The 16,916-nt window shown below is 29.3% G+C and overlaps 1 protein-coding gene and 1 long non-coding RNA gene across 2 annotated transcripts; one reads left to right on the top strand and one right to left on the bottom strand.

Annotated features, from left to right (window-relative positions):
* Positions 1 to 1,298: 1,298 nt before the first annotated feature.
* LOC131634097 (DEAD-box ATP-dependent RNA helicase 32-like) lies at positions 1,299 to 2,063 on the bottom strand. The gene is made up of 2 exons (XM_058904766.1): positions 1,729 to 2,063; positions 1,299 to 1,449 (listed from the first exon to the last, which is right to left on the bottom strand). Exons 1-2 carry the CDS (start codon positions 1,849 to 1,851, stop codon positions 1,321 to 1,323), a joined length of 252 nt encoding a protein of 83 aa, XP_058760749.1. The 5' UTR covers positions 1,852 to 2,063; the 3' UTR covers positions 1,299 to 1,320.
* A 1,367-nt stretch (positions 2,064 to 3,430) lies between these two features.
* Positions 3,431 to 4,589, top strand: LOC131634098 (uncharacterized). Its single transcript, XR_009293480.1, has 3 exons — positions 3,431 to 3,804; positions 3,899 to 3,983; positions 4,301 to 4,589. It is a non-coding gene; the product is annotated as an uncharacterized LOC131634098 (long non-coding RNA).
* The last annotated feature ends 12,327 nt before the right edge of the window (positions 4,590 to 16,916 follow it).

Below are 16,916 nucleotides of genomic sequence, written 5' to 3'. Positions count from 1 at the left end.
AAGAGATTTCATACTTGATACATAGTTCATACAATATTTATATCTGGTTTGACATTTCATACTTGATACATAGTTCATACGATATTTATATCTGGTTATCCTGTATTACATCTAATGTCATATATATATAGTTTGACATTTATCATGCATTGTATCTAATTTCAGAGTTAGGATCCTCTCCATTTCTTAAAATAAATGGAGGTGTCCATTACTATAGTTTGGATGTATAAATGTGTAATTAATGTCACCATTTTTTGAAATGTGTGCAAATATATCTTTTATTTACATCAAAACTTTAGTAATGGAGAATTCCTTTTTTTTAGAAATGGAGAGGATCTTTACTCCTAATTTCATGCTTGATACATAGTTTAAACCATTATAGTAGATGCCTTCTCTTTTAATTCATTTTATTAACGTGTTTAGTCCTTTACTTTATATGCAATTTAATGCATATTGCGGAACAACTTAAAGAACACAATGATTAAATTAAGAAACCAATGAACTATATTACACTTTTCAACTAAGCGTGCATACTTAGAATAAAGACCCAATAATGACAACATGCAACACAAGTCTAGAAATCTACAAATGTATATAATACTAGCTGGGGAGTGACTGCGAGAATATTAAAACCAATATATATACATTATACACAACCACAATTTTGTCTTCCTTGTCTGCCTTCTTCAAATCCTCTCGCACAACCACAATTTTGTCTTCCTTGTCTGCCTTCTTCAAATCCTCTCGCATCCTTTTATAGTATTCAGCTTTTTGTTCTGCATGAAGATCGGATACTTAGATGTCCGAATAAATAATATATTGCATGCTTTAGGAATGATAACATATTGTGAACAGATGGGGACTAGCCATGATTAGGTTGAACTCAACAATGATCACATACAACAAAAGAAGGAGTATCATACTACCATACAAAGAAATTGTATTACTCCATGTCACAGAATCTATTGGGAATTAATGGCTGTCATTTTCTTTACTTGTGCACTTAATTTAAAGTTTTAAAAAAATTTATCATTTAAATAAAATTATAAAAATAACGAAAGAAATGCCCAGATGCTTGTTACCATTACTAAAAAAGATAGAATGGGACACCATATTTCCTTTGTCCAATTTGACTTCCAAAACAAAAGACCGTAAGATTGAAGTTATAGATTTTAAGTTTTGAATCAGCTTGAAAAAGAAAAACAATAGAAAAGGGAGAAAATTTGGAGTTTAAACGTAAAAGGATCTGATTGTAAAAATTGTTATTTATGTTAAAATATGGCTTCAGTTGAACATACCTGGATCAATTAGCAATGAATCCTAGCCACTTTGTGTGCCAGCAATCCTGGCTAGTGGAGGGAGTGTGTTGCCTTCGTCATCGAATACAACCCGATTTCCAAGTGGTCTATGCACGTTAATCTTGAGCTTTTTTTTCTTTAATAAACGAGTCTGCATACGAAAGATCTAAATCAGTAAAAGAAAAAGTACAAGCTCAAGACTCTCCGCACCAAATGATTCCGACCAAGAAATATCACAAATCCTACTTAAAACAAATCAGATTGTGAATTTTTCACGAGCCATCACAAGCTTCAATTAAGAATGTCCACTTGTCTCAGTCTCAGCAATGTGAAACCAGAAGACTTGTATGCCCCAATTGAAATTATAAAAATACCAAAACAACATTGTTAGAAAAGTATTGAGACAAGAAGCAAGAAGCAAAACACTCACCTGAACAACCCAGTCAACTGCTTTATTAAAATCAAGGCCTCTTGCAGCCACATCAGTTGCGAAGAGAACTGAGTGATTCTCACAGAACGCGGAATATATTGCCATTCTTTTTTCTTGTTTCATCCTCCCATGGAAGCACTTCAACGGTACAGCTGATAAACCAGAACAGAAGTTCCACAAATGCAGACTAAGGGCCAGATTGATTGAGTACTTAATTTTTCAGCTGCAAACTGTTTTTAATTTTTCATTTTGTAAACTTCTTTGAAGAGCTATTGTTCAAAAAATGTGATTCCAATCAAGTAGAAAAATCTCCTTGACAAAGGAGAGAGAAGTGGAGTTACCTGTTTACAACTTGATAGAAAGACAATTATTCTGAACTGTAGATGGGTCTTTTATGAAAGTCCACAGCATATCTAACTTTTGATCCAGAGGAACAATCATCACAATTTGCTTCAAGAGAGTAGGAGTGGCAGCTCAGAAATTCTCGTTGCTATTGCTAGACCTAATCAATTGATTGAATCCGCTTTTGTGTGTCGCTAAGGTAAAGGAGCACGAAGTATTTAAGGTTATGTATGTGAATCATGGCAGATGAAACGGTTGTAGAATAATGAGAAGAAACCGTTTTGAAATTTGGAAGAGGATCGGTTGAAGGAGAATGAAGAAGAAAATTGGGCAGTTATGAAATAAAGAAGAGAATGATGCAAACAAATTGAGCTAAAAATACATAATAAAAAATAAAATAAAAAAGCTAAAATACTTCTACCTAAATAACATCTTGTCTATGAATCTCTCTACCTAACCAAATAACAATCGTCACGGTAGCACCACCAGTGAGGAAGACAAGCACGGAAACCCCCAGTGTCGATAATGCAATGTGGCATGAGAGGAGTCCTAGTCGGGTCTCAATGATAAATACAAGTGAGAGGATGAAAAAAAGGTTGGCGACCCCAAAAAACCCTAGACAAACTTGTGTCGCAAATCTAAACCTGCTAATAAATGCTGGTGTAAACCTTTGAGGATTACCAAACAATGCTCTTAGAGCCGCAGTAAGACAAGCAGAAACAAAATAACAAGAAAAAGCAAATATTTCAAAAATAAAAAGAAGTCCTACAAATTTTACATTTGGATTACATTTTATATCACCTACTAAACTCCTAGTATCTCCTGAAATGAGATACATACCTAAGAAAAGAGCCAAAGAAAAACAACCTATTAGGCCAAATAAAAACTGTAAGAGTTTAGGAATTGTTGTATTGGGAGTGTTTGGGGGAGGATTTGGAGGAGGATTTGGGGGAGGGTTTGAGGGGTTCATGGTGATGAATCTGCAAACAAAAGTAATATCAACATAAATAACCTATATTAACATTACATTTAATTCAATACCTACCACACACATAACCTATATATCACTACAAAAAATGCGCTGGTTTGTGGGGGTTATTTTGAGGCGATTTTGAAAAACCCCTTCAAATTAGAATAGAAAAGGACTTTTTCTATTTTATGCGATAAATATTAAACTATTTAGGGAGGGTTTAAGCTCTCGTAATTTGATGAGTCATTTACAATTTTACTTTACTTTATATTTATAAACTATATATGGAGTTACTAAAAATAAGAATTAAAAGAGTGAAGAGCCCCTTTATTCGCGTGAAACCTAATTCTCAAGAGTCACGGCCGCCATTCACTGTGCTTATCTCACTATGTCATGTTCTGAGCTACTTAAATGTTGCTTCTGTTATAAAAAACATAATAGGTGTCCTTCATTTTTTCTTGTTCTTATAGCAATGATAATATTTTCTAATCAGGATTAGCAAATATCTATTTAATACACAAATTGTCATCATCCTAAGAACATAGGCCATGGAGTGGGCTTGATTCTGCAACACTTGTCATATATGTTTTATTGGATTATTTGTATTATACTGAAATACTATCATATTTCTAAAATTTATTTGCACATACTAAGTTGATTCTTGACATATAGTTCAACTGGGTTAGAAGGATGATGCAAGACTTTTAGAGCTCCAACGTAATTCAGTAAAATCATACCTTTTGAAGGCCAATATTCTTCTTCTAGTAAGAGACTTATCTCTTTTCTAATTTTTTAAAAGCTATTCTTGTTAGACGTTATATTTAAATTGAATTTTTTTTTTTTTTGATTTTTTTACAGGAAAAGTGAAGGTTCATTAATTTGGTGTTGTCACTGATTTTTTTCCGTGTGAGGCATGTTATCAAATTGACAAAAATCAAGTTTGGTAAGATTGGTTCTTTAAGTTTCTGGTTGGTCTTCTACTTACATATTTTGTATTACTATGCTCTGTTTTGGGTTTTTTTTCTCAATTTGCATATGATGTGTGTTTACTGTTTAGTATGCTACATTAAGTTTAAAATTTTTTATAATTCTATGTTACTTTATAACTTTAAGCATGTTTCTCTTTCTGATATTTTTTATTATTGTCTAAGTATGCTTAATTAGGTTCATTGACTGTGGTGAATGTACTAGTAAGTGTTAAGAGCAATCAGTCATATTATTGCTAATGCATACTATTATGGTTTTCACTTGGTCTTGTAGGTACATCCAAAGAAGATAAGATATCTTATTGGATTGTACATATTTGATGGAACTCGTGGTGATACATAAAACCAAGACACAACTAGAAAAGCCCTTAAATTTCATTATTGAAGAATGATAGCCATAGTTCTATATTTCCCTCCTTATCAAGACTTATAATGGGTAATATTTCAACCGTGTTGCTTGTTATTTTTATTCTTGAGCTATTTTGAATCTTATGTATGTAGTGCACAAATTAATGTTTTCAAAGTCTCATTATGATAGAGTCTAGTGACTTGATTAATTTGTAAGAGAAGCATTTGGAATTAAAGTTATTATTTTAGAAGTGATTGTTGAGTTTTTACCTTGGTGTTCATCTAGTTATCTAATAGGTGTCAGTATGAAACGAGAGGATATTTTCATCCAATGTGACTATTATCATTTAGATGGGAAACGATTACCTTCAACGCTGCCTTATCTCCTCTGTTCCCTCAAATATACTCTTGGCACAGCAGCAACAACATCAAATAACTGCTACGGAGAGTACAGTGTTAATCAACATAAGAAAAAAAATTCAAAAGATAATAAAGTATTAAGAGTAAAAAAGAAAATAATCTAGAAATTAGGTGATGATGAGCGAGTAATTACCGTAATTCAACAGTGTTTTCATGGGGGAAGAAATGAACCTACTTCAGCAGTGTTTTCATGGGGGGAAGAAATGAACCTACTTCAGCAGTGTTTTCATGGGGGAGAAATGAATTTCGGGATCGGTTTTGAGAGATAAGAAAAAGTGGGAGCAGTAGGAAGATTGAGTTAAAGATTTTGCAGTGGGTTAGGTTGGTTAAGTGTTGTAACATGTAACTTCATAAATAGATAAATGTAGGTGTGAATTCTAACATGTAACATTCTACTTATATACAAATTGGGTGCTTTTTATACACAAATTTAATAAATATTCAACCACCTAAACGAATTTAAGATTTTATACACAAATTTAATAACTATTCAACCACCAAAACATTCTTGTAGCTTACATCACATTTATTGCCAAATCCCTCAGCGTGTGTCAGTAAAAAAAGTCTGTGTTGCCATGTTCTTACATCACATTCATAACTAATATCTCAAGAGTTTATTGTCTTAGGATTAAAGGAGGGGCAATATCTCTCAACCAACTCATTTATAAATTTGAATTACATCATGTAAAATAATATATCTAGAAATAAGTGTTAACAGTATATTTTGATTGTCCAACGTTTGATTAAAATATATATTTCTAAAGCTTTCTAACCTATATAAATGTAGCTCAATTCATAACTTGTAAAAACTACATCAAAATGCAATTTTTTTAATATTGATTATGTTTTCATATTGATATTACAAGACTTTTTTAATATGTGTTGATATGTCAATTTAGTGTAATGTTTAATTGGTGGTGAAATGAGTAGAATCAAGGTCTTCGGTGTGCATTATGATTTTTAAAATTTGTCTTTCAATTTAAACATACTCTTAATTTTGTCTAATTAATTTTTAAGATATAACCAATTAATTTTGTCTAATTAATTTTTAAGATATAACCAATTTTATACTTTAAATCCAATAAAAGTTTAATATTTTGACGTATCACGCGGTTTTGTAAGTGTATTTTGAAATTGATGGTATGAATTGAATTTCTCATGTTAATGTAAAAGTGATTTACATGGATAAACTATGTCCATTAAATTCTAAGTTTTATTTTATTATTTTATATATATATTACTACCACTATTATCTTTTGGCTGAGTTTTAATTATTTAATACAATTTGTGCATATATTTGATCCAAAAGCATGCTACATGAACTGTTGTGAAAAAAGTTGCCATGGTGCCATCATACTTTCTTACCATTGATGTTGACATTTCGACTGCTCAATGATGTTGGCACATTTCTTCTAGCCTAATGCAATATTGATTCACGGGATTCACTCCTCTTTTACGAGAAAGTGTTCAGACATCTTGTTCAATGTTTTACTTTTCTAATGCAAGCACTGGAAAATCTTTATACCTTGCTGTCATAAATGTACATCTTTTTGCAGCCTGCACAGTAGTAGGTTGCTTAATTCATGTCAACTGTCATTTACTTGAAGCTAAAGTACTTGGGATATTTGACTTTTTGCCTATTTAAAATTTACATATGGTACAGTTAGATTCAAAACAAACTATACAAACTTAAACTAACTTAAACTGTGAACTACAAAAAACTTAGTTACTATAATATTTGTTTTATGTTTTAAAATTTTTTTTTATATTTGAATTAAAAATATTTGTACATGCTATATTACTTGTGGATAACCCCTGGAATCAAACCAGACGAAGATACCTTTACTGCAATACTTTGAGCTTGAAATCATTCAGGTTTAGTTGAAGATGTTACCCGTATTTTTGATATCATGGTGAAAGTTTATGGATCTGTGGATTATTTTTCTAGCATAGTTGATATGTTGGATCGTCGTGGTTACCTTGATGAGGCAGAAAGAATAATGGTAGATGGATATTTTAAAGCACACTCCAATATGTGATGGTCATTGTTCACTGCCTGTGAAGTTCATGGTAATTTAATATGAAAATTTCTTCACCCACCTCCTAACCTTCTTGCCCACCTCCGGTGAATTTACCACACTACCCCTTGTTTCGGAAGTTCATTTTCGAAAAGGTACTTTTTTGTTAAAAAAAGTGTTTTCGGAAATGAACTTCCGAAAACGTGTTTTTTTAATATAAAATATTGATTTCGGAGATGCATCTCCGAAATAAAGTTACATTTTCAGAAAATGTGGTGTTTCAGAAGTTCATCTCCGAACTCACCCTCCATGATGGAATTCGGAAATGAACCTCCGAAATATTCCAAGACCAAATTGGTCTTGGAATGTTTCAGATATACACTTCCGAAATAATTAATAATTATTAAAAAAATTAAAATCAAGGTGAATCAATACAATTAATAGGTATAAAATCAAGGTGAATCAATAAAATTAAGGTGAATCAATAAAATCAACGTGAATCAAAACATCCTAAACTATTTGAAAGTTAAAAATTATTTTACTAACTTATATAAATCAAAAACATTTTAATTCCATAAGTAAATTTTGAATTATATAGAATTAAATATAAAATTTATTTATTAAATAAAATTAAAACAAAATTTTTTTTTAATTTTTTTAAACTAAATAAAAAATTATCTCCTTTTTAATTATGAATCAGAATAGAAATATATTAATATATAATAATAATTATTAATTTTCTAAGTGAAATATATAAATATATAATATATAAATATATAATATATAATAATTAATATATAAATATATAAATATATAATAATTATTATAAATTAAAACACTCATTTTTTTAATTTTTATAATTATTATATAAATATATAAATATATTTATAATTAATATATAATAATTATTATATAAATATATAAATATATAATAATTTTTATAAATATATAATAATTATTATAATTATTATATAAATATATAAATTAAAACACTCATTTTTTTAATTTTTTTTATAAATACATAATGATTATTATAAATATATAAATAAAAAATTATAACTCATTTTGTAAGTGAAATTATTTTAATTTTTTAATTAAAATAATTTTAAATTTTAAAATATGAATCAGAATAAAAATATATAATAATTATTATTCATAACTAATAAATTATATCAAAATATATAATTATTATTATTATTTATTACTCATAAATTATATCAAATTTATAATATATAAATTAATTCATATCCTAAAATTAATTTTTGGAATTTTTAGATTTTTTTTTGTTTTTTCGGAGATGCATCTCCGAATTAATCAAAATCCCAATTTTTGGGATTTTTTCGGAAATGCACTTCCGAAGTCTGGAAAAATTTAGAAAAAAAAATATTTCGGAAATGCATTTCCGAAGCAAGGGTAAAATGGAATTTTCGCTGGAGGTGACCCCCATAGGGAGGTGGGTAAAGAAAAAACCTTTAATATTAGGAAGAAAGGTTACTAGACTGATCTCTTAGAAAGAGAACATAACAACATGTCAGTTTGTGTGCTTTTATCAAATATGTGTGCAGAAGTAAGTCAGTGGGAAGAAGCAACTAAACTTAGAACAACTTCTTTGCCTTGTCCATGTTGTGAATAAGCAGATATGAGGTTGTTCGCTTTGATCTGTTACTCTTTTAAAACTTATAAATCATTAAGTTTTAGTTCTATTATAAAGATCCGCATTGATCAAACTATGACAAATGGTGTGAAACTTCATTGTTCTTTTTGCAAATGTAAATAATAAATGCATACGATACGCAGCCACACAATATGATTTATAAGTTGTTACAATGATAATCCTATAGCCACATCACCATCCATGCTTTTCAGCCACAAATTAGTTGGAGATCATTAACAGGATTACAAATAAAGCACAAAGCTACGTTGTCATTTTGAAATTGAAATCCTGATATGCAGCAACGTGTTTATTAGATGAATTAATACATTTTCTTATGTTAGTATTTTATCATATATTTATAGATTTTCTATCTTTTTTATTGGTAAACAAATTCTTCCAAGTCAATGTTCTCTCTCTTAATAAAAGTACATAGTTATTACTTTAATGGGAATTGTCATGTTGAAAATTTTATGATGCTGAAACTAATTTAAGCTTATATAATGTTGAAAATTCTTCCAAGTCAATATTGTCTCTCCAATATTGTCTCTCTGTATAATTTTATGATGCTGAAACTAATTTTTGCTTAGTACATAGTTAGTAGAAATTCTTAGAAAAAACAAAATTTATACCAATTCTATTAATGTTTTTACAGTCATTTTACTTTTGGTGCATATATCAGTGAAGAATATTATTATAATGGGTCAATAAAAAGAGGTCAATAAATTGCTTTAAAGAAAAGAAACACCGCAACACATTTTAAACAATTTTAATAATGTATATAAAATTTTGATATTTTCTTGGTGTAATTTGTACATACTATTATAATCTGATCCTTCTACCCTAAATAATTTTTCATTAACTTTTATTACATTTCAAATAAAAATAAATTATTTAGGATATAAATGCTTTTACCCGTGCGGACGCATGGGTCTTCTACTAGTTTTTATTAACAAAAACTGTACCTGCAACAGCCTCAACATTAACAGCAGCTTAACAACAGCTTCAACATCAGCAGCAGCCCCATCACTAGGTTTACTATGTTCCTGCAAGACAGCCACAGGCCTACTAACACATTAACCTGCTGCAGCCAGATACCATACAACATATACACCACCAGCCTGCATTACACCAATAACAACATCGAAAAACCATTCATAACATCTCAAATCCATGACAATTCTACAAGCATTTCTAACTTTGCTAACCTATCACAGACTTTATAACATCCCTAACACAATTAACCAAACTCCAACCCTGTAATTTCATCCAGAAAAACCCAATGAAACAGTTTCAAACCAACACTGCATTCAAGGCCAAACCAAAAAGCCAATTACTCCATTCTTTCAAGCTCACCTGCTCCAACAGCTTATCAAAAACTAATTGCCAAGACAAAATTTCTACCCTAACAATTCATAACATACAAGCCATTCATCATGTTCTGATATAAAATAATGCAACACTTAAAAAGACGCCAGTTCAGAATTGAGATGACGGGATAGTTGTAACAGAAAATCCGGAAAGGAAAAAAGAATCTCATTCACCTCATGACAGTTTCGGTCTCGGTCTTTAATCTGCAGTTTCACTTCCAACTCCGAGCAACCGTCGTCACCAAGAAAGCTACAGCCCTGCACATTTGTTAATGGATCAGATTCGGTTCACATTGAAACCATCAGTCACACATTCAGTTCATAAGCTTGTGGTACTTGCAGCAATACAGTGGCCAAACTCAGGCTTCATTCATAAAATATAGACAACATACAACATTCAAAGGGCATCATCAATAAATCATCAGTACCAAAATTTCTACTCTAACTTTTTACATATCCAAACACCAAAACAGATGAATAGATCAAAGAGCATTACTAAAAGGGGACCATCTAAATCAGTTCAGTAGTTCATGATTTCTAATTAACCATCAGCAAATTCTCGCGGCTCCGCATGACATATAACTAACCTACTGACTTTTAACAGAAAACAGAGTTCACCTATAACAGGAAAACTAATCTCCTAACATATAACTACCCTAACTGACTTCAACCAACATGTAACAGAAATAACCAATTCCTAACCGAATTTTCCAGCTCACAACTCAAGCTCTAACCAACACAATCTTCACCCTCCAATCTCATAACTTCCTCCCTCAATCTAACAGCTCTCAGTTCTCTTCTCTAACTGCCACTCTTCAATCTCCTCAACCTATATAATCGAGCTTCACTCTGAACCACTCCTCTCTACACACACCATTTTCTCCACTCATTCACCACCACCTTCAGATTCTCCCTCATATTCATCTCCTTCTCTGCAACTTCAATCTCTCTCCCATGTCTTCGTCACACAAAGCTCACCACTAGGGTTGCTTAGAGCTTGCCTTGAGCTCTGAACCAACCTGAGCTCAGCCGCCACTCCCTTCCATAACTTCTTCATACACTCTCAATCTCACGCAACACAACAACACACACAGAAGAACACAGAAAGTCGAAAGTGGAAGGAGAAGGTGAAAGAAGTAGAGTTACTCAAGCAAAAAGGGGCAATCAAGAAAATAAGACTATTGGAAGCTAACTATTACCTCATCTCTGACTTTATCTTCTACGTGCATCTTCGACATCAACAACGTCCGGAACGAACCTCGGTTCCGTTGGTAGGTAGCTCTAATTCCTTGCTTATCGTTGAATCTTCTCGCCATGACATTTTGCTTGTGGTGCGGATGCGTTATCCTTTGTCAATCGCGTGATTACGTGTCGGAACACCGTTTAATCGAAGTTTTGAAGAACTAGGTTTTCTTTACTTTACGCAAAATCTAAACATTCAATTGGCTTTATCAAGAAATCTATGGCAGATTTGAGGTTGGGTTCGCGTTTGAGGATCGTCTTCTTCAAGGCGATGTAAGGGCGGCGTTCGCGGCGGAATCGCCGGTGTGGAAGAGAGAGACGGGTGTGAGAAGAGAGTCTGAAGAGAAAGTTGAATCGTCACACTCAATAACCCTAATCTCATATGCATGAAACGCATCGTTCTTTGTTTTGTTCATTTAATTTAATTTTCTTTTTTTTTATAATTTGAAAATGAAATCAACAAAATATTTCAATTTATCCTTTTAATTTATAAAATACTAATACTTAAACTCGTGTGAGGCACGTGTTAAATATTTTCTAAAAGAAATTTTATTTTAAAAACACTTATACTTTACAAATTTTAGTTATAATTAGATTACTTTTATATAGATAAAATATATTGTTATTAATAATATACATACAAAAGTTTACTTAACTAATTTTTTTTGCAAATTATAAAATAATTTGGTCATTTCTAATTTATTAATAATTTGTGTAAGTTTTAAAAAAAAATTAATTACTTACTTTTTCTCATTTATAAAAATGTTTGCAACTTATTTCCGTTTATAAAAATAATTGTATCATGAATTGACTTTTTTCCGTTTATAAAAATATTTATAACTTATTACAGTTTATAATAATAATTGCATCAACAGTAAACTTTTTTATGTTTTAAAAATATTTGAAACTTATTCCTATTTATATAATTGAACTAATTAATTAATATTTTAAATGTCTCACATAAAATTAAATATGAGTATTATCAATTAAATAATAATTAAAACTATATTATAAATCTTTAAATTACATAAAAGAGTTTAATAAATATGCATTGATGCTGGGAAAGCTTGCAGAAGAAGGAAATCAATAAATCTATTTGGAGGACGGCGGGTCGCGCAATGTTATTATAAATAGTAAATAATTATGTTAAAGTAATAATTAAAAAATATAGATAAAAAATATACTGTTAAAAATAATAAATAAAAATATGTAAATTCATGCCAAATATGAATTAATTGTATAATGTAGAATTATTTAATTAATTTTAAAGGGAAATTGTGTTAATTCAATAAAATTAGATATACAAATTAAATAGTCTCAGTCCCTAGGGCATGTCCATTTTAAGTAGTCTCGACCCATAGAAAATATATAAAATAGATTTTTTTATTCAATATATAAAAAAATAAATTGAATAAAAAGAATGACAAATTTGTGTTTTTCATAAAAAAAATTGTGTTTTTCATAAAAAAACTTGTGTTTTTCATAAAAAAAAACTTGTGTTTTTCATACATCATAATTGTCTCATGTCTAAAATAAATATTTATAGCAATTTTCATTATAAATATAATTTGCATAGAGGTATATAATTACGTGTAATTTCAATGTACATATTTCTAATACTAAATTTGTATTTTAGTTATTAACTAAAACTCGTTTTAATATGAATCTATTTAATAATAATATATAATAATATATATTTTATGTAATAAAACTATATCAACTCATTCACTAAAACAAAAATAAAAATATCAAACTACATTAGCCTCTAAAATTATTTACTAACACAAATGAAAAATGACTCTACAAATGAAAAATGACTCTTATGATATTTGAAGATAAAAATTTGAATATAATGCAATATATCAAATTAATTTATTGATCTTTATTAAATATAGTAAGAGAATATAAATTGTCCAAATTTTACCGCATCAAAATTTATAGTAATAAATTTGCGTATTAATCAACTATTTTAAAAAAATTAGAATAAATCAAACTAATATTTCAATATAATTTGCTACATTTTAATAATGTTTGTAATTATAGTTAATATATTACAAATATTTTTCATAAAAAATATCACAAATAAATAAAATTTACTTTTGATGCAAAGTAAACTTTATGTTAAACAAATTTCAAATTCTCAAAATGATATTAAATTTAATTAATTATTTAATTATTGCTCTAAATTTATATCTTTATAGGTTTAAAAGAATAGATATGTCAGTCAAACTAAGTTTGTATGTAATTGTCAATAGAAAAAAAAATAAAAAACTTTGAATATAAAGAAAATGATAATGTTGAAATAAACGAAGTTAACAGATATGACACAAAAGATCTGTTTCAATTTGATACAATGTAAATAATTCTTTTTAACTTGTTATGACACACAAAAAATAATAAAAAGTTATTGTTTAATTATATTTATTGGAACATAATAAAAATAAAAATAAAAATTAATAATAATAAACATAAATAATAATTACAATTATTATTAATAATTATTATTATTGATAATAATAATAATAATAATAATAATCAAATTTTTAATACAGAAATTAATATAAAAATTGAAATGATAAATGTAATGAGAAGGAGGTATATCTGCAAGGTAACGACAATAAAACTAAGGATAGATTATATATTATAAAAAATTCGAGGTAATTGAACATTCATATCAGAAATGTTATGGAATCCACTATTATTCTCTCAACTTCTTCACGGTTCACACACACAATCAAACATTTTCAAATCTGAAAATTTTAACAGATCAAAAAGTAATCCTCCCGAAAAAATCAAACATTTTCAAATCTCAAAAAGCAAGCAATGATGTGGAAATATCATATACACTAGTACAAAAATGTTAATTTACACCCGTTTTTTATTAAATTTACACCCATTATTTTTTTTAAAAAATCGGGTGTATATCCATCGGGTGAGAAATGTCCAACAATTTACACCCGTTTAAAACGGGTGTAAATACGTTCTTAATTACACCCCATTTTAAAAATATCGGGTGTAAATATGTTACGCATTACACCTTATTTTAACAAAAATCGGGTGTAATTACGTTTTTAATTACACCCTATTTTAATTAAAATTGGGTGTAATTATGTTCTTAATTACACCCCATTTTAAAAATATCGGGTGTAAATATGTTACGCGTTACACCTTATTTTAACAAAAATCGGGTGTAATTACGTTTTTAATTACACCCTATTTTAATAAAAATCGGGTGTAAATACGTTTTTAATTACACCCTGTTTTAATAAAAATCAAGTGTAATTACGTTCTTAATTACACCTAGTTTTAATAAAAATCGGGTGTAAATACGTTCTGAATTACACCCTATTGAAATAAAAATCGGATATAAATACATTCTTAATTACACCTTATTTTAATAAAAATCGGGTGTAAATACATCATTTATGAATGAACAATTATATTATATTTAAATCAATTTGCACCCTATTTCATATACACCATTTAGTTATCATATTTCATGTTCAATCATAATATTTCAAATGATTAAATTTAAAAGGCAGAATAAGGTAAATGATGAATGATCATTATTCCCCTTAACAGGGCCTAAATTCATAAGCTTAAAATAGTTATAATAAAGTACAAGTATTAAGCAAAGAGTTGAAAATAACTGTGAATATCACGGGCATATGAAATTGTAGAATGCATAGTTGTTTCTAGAAGAACACAATCTAAAACATCATTAAGTGATTCCCAAAACTTGAGCGCAACTTTCATGATTTACCAACGAGGCTGTCCACTTCATTGTTGACCACTAAATAACGCTTTGCTAATTATGCCGGTAGCCTCGATATATCGGTCTACACACCTTGAGATGCAACTGCTTTCACCTCCACTGAGGCTTGAACTTGGCTTTGTGATACACTTTTCAAACACTTTCCTCTCACAGCCTGCAAAAAAAAATGACAATTGGAATGTAAATGCAGTTGCATAAGGAAACACACACCAAACATATTTCATTACTCAATCCCATGACATTTAAGTCACGAAATTGGAGTGTCTATGAAACTAGAATACATCAGCACATGAGATGAGAGTATGGAGCAAATTATTCCCTAAGACCAAACTAAGTACACATTACACAGTATGAGTAGTAAGATCTCTGATAAAAATAAAAGCTGAAGATGGTCAACATATACAACGCAACTCCTAATAAACTTGCAAGAACAATATAGGACACGTTAAAATATCTATCTAAAATCTATGATAGATAAACTAAAAAAACAATAGAGGGCGAATAATAACCAGAATGACTAATGAGAGGATAGAGCTAAAATCAATCTTCTAGTTTTTCTTCTACCTTCGTTGAGGATGATCCACTGCAGTTGAGCAACAAAAAAACTGTAACCACAATGGTCTGCTCTTCAATTTCTTTTTCTCTCTCTTGATATTTAATAATAATAATAATAATAATAATTATTATTATTATTATTATTATTATTATAATATCCTAAATAAACCTACTTTTACCAATTATAATACTCTCTGCTTTGTTATATCTCCCATTATAGATAATTTCTAAGAACATAAAAAAATAAAAAAAGAACAGTAGTCAACATTTACACTTGTTAAATACTATAGTCAGCATTTTCCACAATCTGCAATTGACAACATTGACTGAACATAGCAGTCAGCATTTTCCACAATCTGCCATTGACAACATTGACTGAACATAGCAGTCAGCATTTTCCACAATCTGCCATTGACAACATTGACTGAAAATAGCATTAAAAGTATATCTAAAGCAATAGTAACAACAGTGGTAAATTGAAACTAAGATAAGAACCAAGGAATGAGAGAAAGCACACTGCAAGAACAAGACTATAATATACTTAATGGGAGTACAAGGTACTCTCTCCAAAATGCTACTAATAATAAATACTATAATATACTAGTCTACTATAGAAAAGTATAGTACTCCTCCAAGTTTGTTTTACAATTTTCCTCTAGATTATCTCAACTTGGCTTATTTGAGAGAGATAATCATAATCATAATAATAACAGATAGAATATGGGGACAATATGTTTTGAGGTGAATTTATAGTTTTTGAAATTCATGATTAATGATGTTCTTTAGATTAGTAACTAACCACATATCATTGATATGAAACAAAAGGAAATGGATTACAAAATCACTTTAATTATAAGCAAATTATAATTTTCTATCATAATCAGTTACATCAGATAACTGTTATATACGAGGTTGTCATAAATGATATACCGACTTCATATGATTGAATCTTAATTGTTCTAATTCAATGCCGGTAACGCTACGATGGTCATGGTCGCTCCTCGTCATTGATGGCCAATGCAAGCTTCTTATTTCTACTTCCATTCATTAACCTCCAAAAATTCTTGCTGTCAGTAACTAGTACAACTCTACAACTTTATTAGTCATTTTTTTCTAAAATCCACTACTTTCCAAAGCAGCAATTGTTTGTCGTTTAAAACCTCTGCGACTTTGTAATTGTTATAGTCATCCTTGAGGGAAACGAAGTGACTATATTTGAATAAGAGATCCAAAACCACAAGAACCACAGTATATGAATTAGACAGTGGAAGTGCCGTAATAAAATCCATCGCAACAAATCCATCGTAATAAACTTGTCTTTTTTTCAGCCTGCATTCTTTCTGCACCAGATTCCACTTTTGGAAGTTTGGTTAATGTTTTCATGTGCCTAGCTAACGTTCTTTTTCTTTCATTATTCAATTTCGTTATTTTAACAATATTTTTTTCATTTTCATTTTACATTCATCCAAATATTTTATATTCAACAATATACTTTTAATACTTTCGGATTT

The sequence above is a fragment of the Vicia villosa genome, unplaced genomic scaffold (assembly GCF_029867415.1).
Source record: "Vicia villosa cultivar HV-30 ecotype Madison, WI unplaced genomic scaffold, Vvil1.0 ctg.001227F_1_1, whole genome shotgun sequence".
Taxonomy (NCBI): Eukaryota; Viridiplantae; Streptophyta; class Magnoliopsida; order Fabales; family Fabaceae; genus Vicia; species Vicia villosa.
This window is presented reverse-complemented; position numbering and strand designations above follow the sequence as displayed.